Below are 15,922 nucleotides of genomic sequence, written 5' to 3' on the forward strand. Positions count from 1 at the left end.
ACACCCTGGAACGACTAGGTGGCTAAACCAGGTGAGGGCAGACATTGGGTCTCAAACCCTTGGTGAGTTAGGGGCTCCGGTGGATTGAGCGGATGAGACCAAAAGGGGGTCCAATGGTAAAGAAGGCAGTTTTTGCATGTGCTGTACAGGTAAGTGAGGGGCAGATGGGGCTCACTAACCTGGGAAGGCAGCTCATCCAAGAGGAAATATCTGCTACCTTGTGGGTTATCACTGGGAGAAGAAGAGGGCAAGGAATAAAGGTAAAGGGACCCCTGACCATTAGGTCCAGTCATGACCGACTCTGGGGTTGCGGCGCTCATCTCGCTTTATTGGCCTAGGGAGCCGGCGTACAGCTTCCGGGTCATGTGGGCAGCATGACAAAGCCACTTCTGGTGAACCAGAGCAGCGCACGGAAACGCCGTTTACCTTCCCGCCGTTTACCTATTTATCTACTTGCACTTTGACGTGCTTTGGAACTGCTAGGTTGGCAGGAGCAGGGACCGAGCAACGGGAGCTCACCCCGTCACGGGGATTCGAACCTCCGACCTTCTGATCGGCAAGTCCTAGGCTCTGTGGTTTAACCCACAGCGCCACCCACGTCCCTTCATTGTGGGTTATCATTGGGAGAAGAAGAGGGCAAGGAATAAACCCTACACAAATCCTAGCAGCTGGTGTTCTGACAGTAGAACATTGGCTGTCTAGTTCAGTCTGTAAACCCTTAATTGTTCAACAGACGTCTCTACCTCCTTGGAAACAAGCAATTTCTTATCCTTTCTACTCCAAATTCATCAAGGACCAACCTCAAACTTACTTTTCACACTCTGCCAAGTATCGTCTCAGTCCACTGAACCATTTTCTAACCAGAAGCCATAAAACCTCCTGGCCCTCACAATTTCTCATAATAATGGCAGAATGTGATTTGGCCAACTCACTCTTAACACAGAGGCATGCCTGTGACCCTATAATTCTGATGTATTTAGAATAGCAATGGGAAAGTTTCAAATTATAGAGAGCTATAATTAGAGGATTCTGCCTGTTGGAATCCTCTAATTATGAAATGTTTAGTGGCTCGGAAATACTGCAAGCGGCAGGATGGATAATGGGTAGAATACAGGGGAGTGAAGGAAGTGCTGACTGCTAATCTCCACTGTCTGAACAATGTAGTCTAGATGCATCTTGAATTGGAACTGCTAGCTAGTGCAAATATTTGGCATTAGGACAAAGTTCCAATACCTTTAATAGGAAACTTTGGAAGGTTTGCAGCTCTTCTCACCTCCTAACCAAATTAAGTGCACCCCAGTTCATAAGTCATTTGCTTATTGCAAACTGAAATTATATAAAATAAAAAAAATCCTTCTAGTAGCACCTTAGAGACCAACTAAGTTTGTCATTGGTATGAGCTTTCGTGTGCATGCACACTTCTTCAGATACCAAATTATATATTACATGTGATTCTTTAGAAAAAGAAGAAGTCTTAAAATGCTATTAGCATTTAGAAATTTTATGATGTTTGCTGGTGTTGGTATTGGAGAATTTAAATTATCACTGATATTTAATATGTATTTAAAATATGTACTTTAATTAGCAGGATTTTTATAACACTTGTAACAAACCCTATGGACAATATGGACAGATTCAAAATATGGATTACAAAATAATATGCAGTTGAAAATGTTGACAACATGGAGGGGATGGTGGGAAGTCTCACTTCAAGATTCAGAGGAATCTCTATATATGGATAGGTTTTTGGTATTGTTTTAACTCTATATTTGAAAAATCAAATAAAAACGATTTAAAAAATAAAATAAAATATGTGTTTTAATGGGATATGTTGTTGTTGTTATTTCATTTATACCCCACCTGAAGGGGAACCCAGCAGCTTACAGATAAAAATAAGAACCGCTAAAAACATTTGAAAATTATTTAAAAACAATTAAACATCGATAGAATTAAAACTATATATCTATTAAAATATATCAGTAATAAGGTTTTATGTATGTTTGAATAACAAGATTGGGATTTAGAAATTCTAGTGGTATTCATTGTTGCTAGCAGTGGATTGATTCAATTGTCAGTACTCAATACAGTGGTACCTCGGGTTACGAACTTAATTCGTTCCGGAGGTCTGTTGTTAACCCGAAACCGTTCTTAACCTGAGGCACGCTTTCGCTAATGGGGCCTCCCGCTGCCAGCGCGCAATTTCCGTTCTCATCCTGGGGCAAAGTTTGCAACCCGAGGGACTACTTCCGGGTTAACGGAGTTTGTAACCCAAAGTGCTTGTAACCCGAAGTGTTTGTAACCACTGTATGTAGAATTGTTATAAGTGCCAAGAGATATTTATTTTGTGTATATATACTTTTAACAAGAATTATATTGTTAGGAGTTTGGGGTGTTAAGATGTGCGCCAGACCCCTCTAAACTCTGGATCCAGCAAGTGTTAGAATTTAATCCAGGCTTCTAATTCTTGGAATAGCCAGGCTACCCTCCTGGTGAGGTGATAGCCTGGATGACGAGCCATTAAGGGGCTTGGTGCAAGATGGCAAATGGGTGGGGCCCCCTCCCTCAACAGAAAAAAGCCAGAGTTTGGAGGTAGCAGTGATGTGACCTAGAAGAAAATCAGCAAGCTGGAGGGTGAGTCAGAGCAATGTTTGGGAGCAGTGTTTAATTTCTGGTTGAATACAAGGCTGCTCCTGTGGGTGAAACAAGCAACAGTATTATGAATAGCTTGCATCCTCACTAGCCCTCTATGAATGGGGAACAGTAATGAGGTGGGACTCCTTCTGCTATCCAGGATTGAAGGCCGTTGCTAGAGGACGGGGCAGAGCAGCTTTTTGTGTGTGGAATTCCCGGCCTCCCTCACAGCCCCTGAAACAGATTTTTAAGGGGCTACGGAATTGCAGGGATTCTCATTAGCAGAACTCATCTCACAGGAAGCTACCACCAGTGGGAGCTTTCATCTGGTCTAAACCACTGAAATCGTTACAGAAACTGTAGCTAAATCGCCGCTGAATTAATTTCATGCAAATAAATGCAACCTGGTGTTCCTATCTGTTAACTAGATATTAGATAAAAATCTAGTATCATATCTATGTACATTAATTGATGCATAATTCATATTATGAGGCCAGTTGATCCATTGGCTTCAAGGATGACCTTCTGTACGGACTTGAGAATCTATGAGGAGGCAACTTGGGACCAATCAGTGTGCATATGTTTTGCATGTGGTAAATTGGTTGCATGGGAAAGCAAGTGTAGATCAGCGTTTTTCACATATTTTCACTGTCACATGAGAGCCCTGTGCCCATCAATAGGAAGATGTCTTCCCACCCCCAAACTTTTGAACTTCCACCCCCCTTCAAAGCGGGACCTAACCCCTGGAGCAGCTATTTTTATCAGGAATCATCCTACTGGCATTACTTACAGCTATTGCCATGTTTTGGGGGAGGCATATGTATAATGTGGCTAACAGGCATATATGTAATTGGTTTTTCGTTTTAATCTTTCATAACACACACACACATATTGCAGACTATTAGATTAAGCTGATATTTTGAAAAATGGTTTTTGTTTTTCAGCTTTCCTTCGCAGCAACGACACCAGAGTTAGCTGATAAGAAAAAGTATCCTTATTTCTTCCGGACAGTGCCATCCGATAACGCTGTGAACCCTGCAATTCTAAAGTTGCTCAAACACTACAAGTGGAAAAGGGTGGGGACCCTGACCCAAGACATACAAAGATTTTCTGAGGTAAGATCTGCTCAAATTCTTGTACTAGAAAGTTGGCTGCGAAAGTTGCATGCTTTTGCATGCGGTGGCGAGCTGAGATACTTGTATTTCAAAGAAGCATTTCAGCGGGTGCTGGCTCAAAGTGGCAGAAGTCACTTCAAGCGTTGTCACTTCAGGATCATCTCACTTCAGAATATGGGAGGTGGAATCACACAAGAGAAGCACTGTTGGATCAAACCAAAGTCCTACCTAGTCCAGTATCCTGTGTCCCACACTGACCAACAACATGATCACAAGGAAGGCATGAGTGCAACCAAAGCAGTCTTCCTCTGTTGTTCAGATGAGATTTTTCTGTACTAGGTTGGTTAGAAGATACTTGGGTGTGAGGGGGCAGCCAAGCTCAGGTTCACATGAATAGGTCTTGGCTTTCCAAGGGTCAGGCTATGAACAAGGATTATCCCGCAAAGCAGGTGCATAATCAGACACAAATAGCATTGTTGAAAGGCTTGTTCTGATTGGGTCAAGAGGTTAGTGAGAAGAGTTGGGAAAGAGTGCGGAGGCAAGGTCAGGCTGCCCTATGCCTCTTCTCTCAGAACAGAGTCTGAGGTTGTGATTTTTGTTTTAACCCTTTCTATTCCTGACACCTGGACATATTAGCAAGAACTCTGTACAATTTCCATATTGCTTTCCTATTCTAAGTTGGAAGGGACGCGGGTGGTGCTGTGGGTTAAACCACAGAGCCTAGGACTTGCCAATCAGAAGGTCGGCGGTTCGAATCCCCGTGACAGGGTGAGCGCCCGTTGCTCGGTCCCTGCTCCTGCCAATCTAGCCGTTCAAAAGCACGTCAAAGTGCAAGTAGATAAATAGGTACCACTCCGGCAGAAGGGTAAACGGTGTTTCCATGCACTGCTCTGGTTCGCCAGAAGCGGCTTAATCATGCTGGTCACATGACCCGGAAGCTGTACACTGGCTCCCTCGGCCAATAAAGCGAGATGAGCGCTGCAACCCCAGAGTCGGCCACGACTGGACCTAATGGTCAGGGGTCCCTTTACCTTTATTCTAAGTCAGAGCATGGATCTCATTATGCCAGTGCTTTGAGTCAGGAGTTCAAAGGAGACTTTATGCAGTTTGTGTGAACCCTTCCACCTGTCCCTGCAATGTGAGCTTGTATGAGCCCAACATTCAAGCTCACATGCAAGAGGGCTTGAATAATAGGGAAAAGCATTGTATGAACTGGTTCTGATAAATTTAGCTTTCTGTACTTCTAGTCCTAAGACAAAAGGCTGTGTTGGTGTGAAATGTGTGAAGCTATAATAAGATAGGTATCTCGTAGGTTTTCTTCCCACAGCGTTGAATAGTCTGCAAACTTTTCGAGTCAAATGTGATTTTCACTTTTGAGGGGGGCGTTTCCCGGAGTAATGTATATGACCCAATATCCTAATAGATGCAAATAAATATACAGCTATTTTTCTGCATCGTTATAATTATTATTTATTAACTGTCAATGTTAAATTTCAATGTATTGTTTATTAAATGTCAATGTGATCTTCATCTGAAGACCACAGGGCAGCTGTACAATATAAAAACACACAAAAATGCATATCATAATAACAACCAAAAACAAAAATTAGCCAAAGAGGAATGTTTTTGGCTGGCACCTCAAGATCTCAGGTGAGCTTCCCTAGGGAGAACATTCCATAAACAGCAAATGAGGGAAGAAAGAGCTAGATGGAGTTTGAAGTGCTATATTACCTCCATACAGGCAGCCTTGTCATGTGATAGGTGTGTTGGTTCTGGGGACTGGTTTTCCTCCACATTTGCTCTCAGAATTATTCATTGCCAACGTCTAGCATGAAAAAACAAGTGTCAAACAGTGGCACCAAACTCAGCCTAGCTATCATTATCTAGTTCCTTCAACCCAGACAGATGGGGTTTGTTCTTCTCATTCCTATTTTAAAGTTACCTGTACTGTAGTTAGGTCGCAGGTGGTGCTGTGGTCTAAACCACAGAGCCTAGGACTTGCCGATCAGAAGGTTGGCGGTTCGAATCCCCGCAACGGAGTGAGCTCCTATTGATCAGTCCCTGCTCCTGCCAACCTAGCAGTTCGAAAGCACGTCAAAGTGCAAGTAGATAAATAGGTACCACTCTGGCGGGAAGGTAAACTGTGTTTCTGTGTGCTGCTCTGGTTCACCAGAAGTGGCTTAGTCATGCCGGCCACATAACCTGGAAGCTGTACGCCGGCTCCCTCGGCCAATAAAGCGAGTCGGTCACGACTGGACCTAATGGTCAGGGGTCCCTTTACCTTTACCTTTTTATACTGTAGTTAGGATGCAGGTGGCGCTGTGGTCTAAACCACAGAGCCTAGGGCTAGCTGATCAGAAAGTTGGCGGTTCAAATCCCCGCGACTGAGTGAGCTCCCGTTGTTCGGTCCCAGCTCCTGCCTACCTAGCAGTTCGAAAGCACATCAAAGTGCAAGTAGATAAATAGGTACTGCTCTGGCAGGAAGGTAAACAGCGTTTCCATGTGCTGCTCTTGTTCGCCAGAAGTGGCTTAGTTATGCTGGCCACATGACCTGGAAGCTGTCTGCGGACAAACACTGGCTCCCTCGGCCTATAGAGCGAGATGAGCACGCAACCCCAGTCGTCCACAACTGGACTGGTCAGGGGTACCTTTACCTTTATGCTGTAGTTACTAGGCACTGTTTAGCAGTAGCAACTGTAAAACAGTAACCCATGATAACAGCCATCAAGAGTAAAGCAGATACGTGTCTGTACACACCTTTCTTATTTAACTTGGGTTGATTTTCACTTGTACCGTTTATCTCTTCTTTGCACTGTATCAAGAGTAATTTAGTTTCAGGCAGCTGGAGGCTTAGTGGGTATTTGGCAAGAGTTTTTGAACACCTAAGGCAAAGCTATTACACAAAAGTGAGATGGCATTAGAAAAACAGAAAATGAAAAGCAAACAAAAAATAGCATTCTGTCTAATATACTGGCTTAGTTTGAGATATTAAGTGCCTCAAGTTACGGCAAAATACTGAAGCTCCATTTGCATGTTCAGACCTAGAAACCTCCCCCCTAAATAAATTCACACTTGACTCAAATTTTGGTTTTGGTTTTTGGCAGAATTTAGGCCACAACTTTATTGATTACAGAAAGTGATTGATTGCATAGGCTCTGGTTCGACTAGCTCCCTGCCATGCAGGTAGCGCTGACCCAGGGTTCTAGCATAGGTCAGCCAAGGGTGAACACCTGGATAAGCGGAAAGCCAGGAATAGGCTATCTCCGCCACCCAAATGTCCCCCTGGACTCAGGTACGGGCACTACCCCCTCTCAGGGGTTGACCAAACCGTCGAGTCCCTGGATTCCTTTAACAGAATACCCTTCACATAAGGATGGTGAGAGCCATCCCTATCACCTGAACCAGAGCCTATCCACAACCTTACAAGTTGTGACGATTTGCTACGCAGCAGGCAAAACCCAAATGGCAACAGCCAGTCAGCCAAGTGGGGAAAATTCCTGCCGTGCCCCTGTCCCAACGGCAGACGACACATGACGGCATAGCAAGGTCAAGCACAAAACCCTAAAAGTAGGGAGAGGTGGGCGGATGTTCTGAATGCAAGAGCCAAAAGAGGAAGCTCTGGGTCACGTGCATGGGCATAAATAGGTCCCTCGAACCATTTGGACTGCATCCCATTGGCCAGATTGCACCCAGCACCCGCAATTGGGTGTTGTGGCTGACCAATCGTACCCAACCACAACACAGGGTGTTGGTTTCCAGGTCTCACCGCAATGCGTGCCCTCTTTAAGGGAGGATCTGATTTCTAAGCACATTTACTGGTGGGGAAACCCCAGTGCTTTTTTTCGCATACCCCTGTGAATCTAGGGGTAGATTTTGTGAATCTAAGTTTGGCCTCATTGAGGGACAGTATTTCAATATGAGTAGGAAAATTAGAGTACCCCTAAACATTTTTGAGGATGTGGGTGGCTCTGTGGGTTAAACCACAGAGCCTAGGACTTGCCGATCAGAAGGTCGGTGGTTCGAATCCCCGCAACGGGGTGAGCTCCCATTGCTCGGTCCCTGCTCCTGCCCACCTAGCAGTTTGAAAGCACGTCAAAGTGCAAGTAGATAAATAGGTACAGCTCCGGCGGGAAGGTAAACGGCATTTCCGTGTGCTGCTCTGGTTCGCCAGAAGCGGCTTAGTCATGCTGGCCACATGACCCGGAAGCTGTACGCCGGCTCCCTCGGCCAATAAAGCGAGATGAGTGCCACAACCCCAGAGTCGGTCACGACTGGACCTCATGGTCAGGGCTCCCTTTACCTTTTTAAACATTTTATTTAAGAAAAAAAGCACTGGGAAACCCTATTGATTTTTATGAGACTTACTTCAGACATTTATCTGTGTATTCATTTCATTTGTATACCGCTGTTCCCCTAAAGAGCTGTGGGCAGTACATAAAGAGTTAATCCATTTTAAGAATTGGTGTGTTTTGAGTTACAAAGAATGACCAGATCAAGCTTGTGAGGGTGGGAGGATAGTTTCTGTGCTGGCAGGATGTATCATTTATGCAGTAATCTAGTCAATCAAACTCTAAGGATATTCCATTTCTCTATAAAATGAGAGAGTCCTTTGATTTCTCTGCTGGCAGAGCCAATCCCCATTCACTTGTTTCATTTAAGAATGGAAATCAATACACAGATTTTATGTGGGGGAGGGCAGGAATGAGAAGATAAATGGAAAACTGCCTTCCCCCACCGCCAATTTTCCAGGGTTATTGACAAGCACAGTAGGTAGAAAAGCAGTTATGACAAATTGTAAAAGCAAAACTAGTTTTATCCTCAAATTTGATTCAGTATGGCAATTCCTTGTCCAAGTAAGCTGCAAAATGGATACACATATTTATTTATTTTTAAGGCGTGTAAAATCCTTATAATACTGAAAGATATCCAGATACCTCATTTGTTGTGAATTCAGTCTTCTATGATTCTTTTGGACAAATTGCTAATTAGTCCCCTGTGTTTAAATTTTACACAGATTTCCCCCCCCCCAACATAAAAGAAATAGCAACTGCTACGGTAGCCTGAAGGTAGTAAACAGATAAATAATTGTTTGCATCTAGAGCTTTGCATTTACAGTGCAATTTCACAAAGTAAAATTAACATCTTTCTATAGAAACACATGGTTTAATGATAATTTATTTCCCCCCTTTTTCTGAAATGAACCGGTTTTGCAAAATGGGTGCTTTAACAAATAAAGTGCAAACTGTTGTTGCTTTTTCAAACTCATGCTTGTCCTTCCCATTGTAGAGACTGAACAGAAAGTGCTTCTACTAGATTCTTGTCTGAAGTAGGTTTTCTATTATCTTGTTCCTCTCATGGTGCTTCTGTTATCTAAGAATAGTGAGAGATAGAAAGATTTCCCTGATTGCTTCCTCCCTTCTCTTCCACACGGTTTCAAGTGAGACTGAAGAACTGATCTTGGAGACACACAAACAGCAGCAAAAAGCTCTGTGGTCATAGAAGCAGGCAGCACAACGTGTCCAATACATCACTTTTCCAATATTCAGTCAAGTCCCCCGTTCACGTGGACCCAGAATTGGCCTCCACAGTCACTTACGGACTCATTGTTAAAACCGTGTTTATGGAAGACAATCTTTCTTGGCTACGAATGATCGCCAAAGAAGAATAATCGTTTTCATGAGGAGGAGAGAAAAAGAAAATTAGACATCAATCCCATTTCCTTTTCCAACAAACAAATAGAGGATTTCTCTCGTTCCTTGTATGGTTTTTTCCTTTAAGATAAACACAGACAAAATCCTCCACGTCTTATTTTTCCACTATAAGTCTTCTAGGACTCTAGTTAAGGAATATGCTCCAATTTTCTTTTTTTTTTAAAAAAACTGTCGTACCAGAAGCAGTAATAGAACTAAAGTGTTGTTGTGAGCTCCAATTCTGACCTCACCCATCCAAAAAACGCATTATTGTGACATCCTTGGAGATGCATTCCAAGTTTCATCTATTGTCTGGTTTCCCCAGACTGAATAAAAAGCTTGTCTTGAGCCTCACCTTGCCTTCAACCTTGTAGCTGTACGGAATCTATAATAATCACCTAGCTTAGGTAGACGATTCGTATGCAGACTTGGGCACAAGCCATTATTTCTGCTGTAGCCACAGTTACCATCTGGATAATGGGAACGAGCCTCTACCTTCTCACACATCCACACCTAGGGCCAGGGGTGCAGGATTCCTACTGCCTTACAGTGGTCACCTCAGGAGTAAGGGAGCAGCCCGCTAAATTCCAGGTCTCCAGCTTGGCAATGCCAGCCTGCCCCCCGCCACTTTTCCAGGTACTGTGGTACCTCGGGTTAAGAACTTAATTCGTTCCGGAGGTCCGTTCTTAAGCTGAAACTGTTCTTAACCTGAAGCACCACTTTAGCTAATGGGGCTTCCCACTGCTGCCGCGCCGCCGGAGCACAATTTCTGTTCTCATCCTGAAGCAAAGTTCTTAACCCGAGGTACTATTTCTGGGTTAGCGGAGTCTGTAACCTGAAGCGTCTGTAACCCGAGGTACCACTGTACTGTACCAGTTGCATGATCCCAGCAACCTGAACCATGTGGGATGTTAACTGGCCCTTGAGTGTGTTCACAAACCGGTACAGAAATCCAATGAAGCAGTTTATTGAAAAAGGAAGACAAGGGGAGGAATAGCAAGTACTGTATGCAGTTCAAAACAGAACTAAAGCACTATGCCACAATATTGGTATAACTAACCCTACACTTAATCCAAACTTAACTCACCCTCTGTGGCTACCTGTGGCATAGGCCGTTTTAGGCATCAGTTGCTGGTTACCGGAGTGTGGGAGGGGATTCAGAAAAGACAAAGACTGCAACACAGCTGCCATCTTTTAAGGGGTATCTGTAAGTATCCTCTCCATTTTTGGGAGAATAACCGGTTTTCCTAAGAGTCTCTCTCACAAGGCTGTTTACAAGGTTTTAGTCAACTGGGGTTCCAGCCTGGGCATTTCTGCAGGAGGTAATTGGCCTTCCTCTGTACCCCAGAGGGCTTAATTTGCCGGTGGTGGGAAAGCTCACAATTCTCGCTCAGGGCCTAATTTAGGCTGTGGAATTGTTATTCGCAGTGATAATCCGCGTTGAGAAGGGAAACGAAACTTGATGCAGACCCCAAACTGCCAGCAATTGGAAAGAGCTACGTTAAAAAAACACAAAGCGAGCCCTCCCCCCAAAAAAACCCAGCCCATTTTGGTATTTTTGCAGCAGCAGCTTTCAACGTAAGACTGCCTAGCTTGTAGCCAGTGTTTGCAGCAGAAGCACATCATCTTTTAATGTAAACAGCATATGCAGCTGTGCTGCTGCCAACAGTTCTTGGTGTGCAGGAACAGCCTCAAGCTGGCTACGCTTTATGTGATATCCTTTTAAAGTTTTTGTATACCTATGGGTTTTGTTTGTTTTTTAAGTCTACACCTAAATATGTAAAATGTGAATATCCAAAAATGTGACAAATGTTTAAAAACACATGCTTTTTGTGATCACTGCTTGAAGTAAAGTTGATGGGAGTTGGCAAGGGTGGATCTCTTAAATTCAATTCCTTGATTTTCCAGGCTTAAATTCAGCTCACATTTTCACAACAGTTCACAATAATAAGAATAAATTCTCGCAAAAAAAGTTGTCAGTGTTCAAGTGCATGCCTGTACACACATCTCTGCAAACATTTCCCCCATATGTAATGCATTTTTGTATGCTACTTTCACTAAAAAAACATTTTTTGTGCACACCTTTTGTTATGAGAACTGAAACACAGAATTCAGAGAAGTGTGAATTTCGAAATGCACCTGAGTTTCAGTTCATGCGTTGTTTTGGGAAGTGCAAACTGGGAAGGCAGAATGCACTTGTCAAATTGCTGTTGCGGACTTTTAAATCCATGACACCCGGCCCCTTTTATAATGGAAGGAATCATTTCCCCTAAAACATGTCCTCATGCTTTAGTGGCTTGTTTCCAGCAGATTTCTCCTATCAACCAGGGTCCCTTACTGGAAGCTGCCGCAAAGTACAGGAAGTCATTACTAATGTTCTCTGAACAGCAGAATGCTAACTTAGTTCAGCCATTGGTTCCAGTGCTGTGTTTTTATAAGACAAAAGAGAAAGAACTTTGTGCTCGATATGCTCCAGTTTACGTTGGCTTGAGTTACACTGAGGTGCAGTTCGTCTCGCTTTAATACTAAGTCATGATGTAGTCTCCACTCTTTTCACTCACCCATTGTTTCCTCTTATGTGAGTTGAGGGATTAATTTTAATTCCCGTGTTGTCCTCCTGGTATCCTGTCAAACAACTCTTCAATTTGCTTTCAAGATAAAAACAAACAATTATTTAGTCTCTGGCATATTTAAACCAGTATAGAGGGTGGAAAGGAAAAATGATTGCAGGTTTTCCTTGGTACTTACCTTCCAAAAGTCCAGAGGCTGACCTTCCAGCCATTGCACCATTATTATTATTTTTTTTAAAAAGCTTACTAAAGTGTACAGAAGTGGTATTTGTGTTGGTTTCTTCCCTTTGGTGTTTTCCATCAATGTCGGTTTCATTTCTGCGAGATAACTTTAGGCCAGCTTGTCTGTCAAGATGGCAGATTAATAAAGGCAGTTGCCTCTGGCTTAGTTGCCCCGGGAGAAAGTTGAGGAGGACATGGCAAGACCTAAAGAGCTATGCACTGAATGGTGGGAGATGCTTATCTTTCATGTCAACATGGTCACCTTTTATTATTTTTAATGCATTCATTATTTGGAATGAGTATGTTTTTCTTTTTGGATATATGAAAGGCAAAAAGCATGTTGTTGTTGCTATTATTATTATTATTATTATTATTATTATTATTATTATTATATTTTTACCCCGCTATTTTCCCTGATGGGGCTCAATTTGGCTTGCAGAAAAAAATTTAGAACCGTTAAATCATATAAAAATATATATGAAGCGATTAAACATTGATAGAATTAAAACTATATACATATATAGAACCTATTAAATCCATACCAAGGATTACAATAAATAGCCGGGCAGCTGTTGAAGTTGGCTCCCTATAGTTCACAATTTGTACAAGAAATCCAATCATGTGCAAAGTTGGCTTGGAAAAGTGGTGAAACATTGTTCTTTTTAATGTTATTTAGAGCATTTGTATGCTTCGCTTATTATTATTTGTTAAATTTGTATATCGCCCCTGCACCTGAAGATCACAGGGTGGTTCACAACATAAAAATGCATAATGAGAACACAAAATACGTAATAAAGCAAAAACAGAAACAAACCAATAAAACTCCTACACACAAACACATTTAAATTTTAAATACCTGGTTACAGAGAAATGTTTTTTGCCTGGTGCCTAAAGGACGCGGGTGGCACTGTGGGTTAAACCACAGAGCCTAGGACTTGCCGATCAGAAGGTTGGCAGTTCGAATCCCTGCGACGGGATGAGCTCCCGTTGCTCAGTCCATGCTCCTCCCAACCTAGCAGTTCGAAAGCACGTCAAAGTGCAAGTAGATAAATAGGTACCGCTCCAGCGGGAAGGTAAACGGCGTTTCCATGCGCTGCTCTGGTTCGCCAGAAGCGGCTTAGTCATGCTGGCCACATGACCCGGAAGCTGTACACCGGCTCCCTCGGCCAATAAAGCGAGATGAGCGCCGCAACCCCAGAGTCAGTCCCGACTGGACCTAATGGTCAGGGGTCCCTTTACCTTTAAAGATATGTAAAGAAGGTGGCAGGCAAAGCCTCCTTGGGGAGAGCATTCCGCAGAGGGGGAGCCACTGCAGAAAAGGCCCATTCACATGCTGCCACCTTCCAGACATCTTGTGGAGGAGGCACACAAAGGAAGACCTCAGATGATGATTGCAGGGTCTGGGTTGGTTCATATGGGGAGAGGTGGTCCTTTAGGTATTGCGGTCCTGAGCCATTTTCCATTAAGCAGACCAGAATAATAAAAACAATAATGAAAATGCAAAACATTATATGAACTAATAGAAATATAAAATATCTTAAAAGCAGAAAAAAATCCATAAAACCAGTATAAAAAGCAATAAAATTGACTGCTGAACAACTCAGATAATATAAATATCTTAATCTTTGTATTTGCACCTTCCTCACCTTTTAGGAGAGGACATTCCTTCGTCCAGGTGCCACCACTGAAAAAACCTTCTCCTTGATCACCACATGGCTATTTCCTCCCCCCTCCCAGGCATAAGATACTTTGAGGAGGGCCTCTGAAGTAGACATTGTATTTATGTTTTCATTTATTCAATTAAATTAATCACAATATCTGTAAACCTACTTTTACGGGAAATAGAACAAGGTGGCATACAACATACTTGGTAAATATTAGGCAGATGTAAAGTGTCTTGGTGGCCAATTGGAGCAGAAGAATCACATCTGTAATGTAGGCATACCTAGTCATTCAGCGCATTTCAAACAGCCAGAAATATGAGAGTATCCATGGATTGGTCATTTTATGATAATATGTTTAAAACAGGAAGCCAAAGCATGAAACTTAGAGCATTGGCTTCTCTAATGTGATAGCATCTTCTAAGCTGAGTCCAGTCAAAAGATGCTCAGATACAATGGTGGACTCTGTGAATGTAAGAGCTGTTTGAATGCACTGGGAGGAATTGCATATGCTGAACAGATGGACATTGTGGTCAATTTTGGCAGAACGATCACTACTTTTTTAGGGGAGGGGGCATGCGTTCAGTCTTTGCTTTGCCTCCACCTGTTTGTGCTTTTAAAAGATGACTACTCCCAGCATCTGTTAGCCTGACTCATGTAAGCAGTCCAGAGGCTGAATGTGTATTTCTTTTACCTACTCGGCAGAACTATTTCACATGTATTGTTGTCAGGCCTGGTTTTCTGGAAACAAAGAGGTGGTCAAGCAGACATGTGGAGATGCCCAGTGGGAAAGCACCTTGGTCTGTGCCTCAGGGATGTACTGTTCAGTCTGCGGAACCATGCTAGAGTTAATAGCTTTCGCAGACCAGTTGTCACGCTGTGTCACATGACCTCTGCTATAGTAGCATCCTCTAGCCTGCTTGAAGATTTACTTTCTTGGGCTCCATGATCACTGCAGATGGTGACAGCAGCCACGAAATTAAAAGACGCCTGCTTCTTGGGAGAAAAGCGATGACAAACCTAGACAGCATGTTAAAAAGCAGAGACATCACCTTGCCAACAAAGGTCCGTATAGTTAAAGCTATGGTTTTCCCAGTAGTGATGTATGGAAGTGAGAGCTGGACCATCAAGAAGGCTGATCGCCAAAGAATGGATGCTTTTGAATTATGGTGCTGGAGGAGACTCTTGAGAGTCCCATGGACTGCAAGAAGATCAAACCTATCCATTCTTAAGGAAATCAGCCCTGAGTGCTCACTGGAAGGGCAGATCGTGAAGCTGAGGCTCCAATACTTTGGCCACCTCATGAGAAGAGAAGACTCCCTGGAAAAGACCCTGATGTTGGGAAAGATGGAGGGCACAAGGAGAAGGGGACGACAGAGGACGAGATGGTTGGACAGTGTTCTCAAAGCTACCAGCATGAGTTTGACCAAACTGCGGGAGGCAGTGGAAGACAGAAGTGCCTGGTGTGCTCTGGTCCATGGGGTCACAAAGAGTCGGACATGACTAAACGACTAAACAACAACAACAAAGCCTGCTTGAACAGGGGAAACATTGAGATTTTCCAAGGGTGTGGTTCGAACTACACTTCAGTTAACACAACAGGAATCTAGTCTAAAAATGTTGATAATAGCCATTCTTATGTTGATTAAACCAACTCTTTTTATAGCCTGCCTTAAATTAAACACCACCTCAATGAAGTAGATTGCAATTTGTGCCTATTTTAAATAATGGTCTCGCTGAAACTGAACAAGAGCCAAACTGTAGGCAAGAATAACATGGAACAAAATTAGTTCTCTGTACTTGACCGCTAATCAGCCTCGCTGAGGGAGAATCAACACATATTGAAAAAAAGCAGAATTGATCCAAGCTTGAAAGCACTTGCATTGGATATTACACTAATTGGCAGGAGCAAACTTTGTTTGTAATTAAAAGCTTACTTCCGTGCTTCACCTTTTCACCTTACCTCCTGATCTTAAAAATGCTTACTTAGAATTAAGCCCCATTGGTCCATACTTAGTAGAAAAGGTGATTAG

The 15,922-nt window shown here is 43.0% G+C and overlaps 1 protein-coding gene across 2 annotated transcripts in view; it reads left to right on the forward strand.

Moving 5' to 3' along the window:
* The window catches only part of GABBR2 (gamma-aminobutyric acid type B receptor subunit 2), a 300,773-nt gene that overhangs the window by 75,201 nt on the left and 209,650 nt on the right, over positions 1-15,922 (forward strand). For both annotated transcript variants that reach the window (XM_053397182.1, XM_053397183.1), the window contains exon 3: positions 3,576-3,746. In XM_053397182.1, the coding sequence (XP_053253157.1) occupies positions 3,576-3,746 (171 nt within the window). The remainder of the gene's footprint in view (positions 1-3,575; positions 3,747-15,922) is intronic.

Source organism: Podarcis raffonei, chromosome 7 (genome assembly GCF_027172205.1).
Source record: "Podarcis raffonei isolate rPodRaf1 chromosome 7, rPodRaf1.pri, whole genome shotgun sequence".
Taxonomy (NCBI): Eukaryota; Metazoa; Chordata; class Lepidosauria; order Squamata; family Lacertidae; genus Podarcis; species Podarcis raffonei.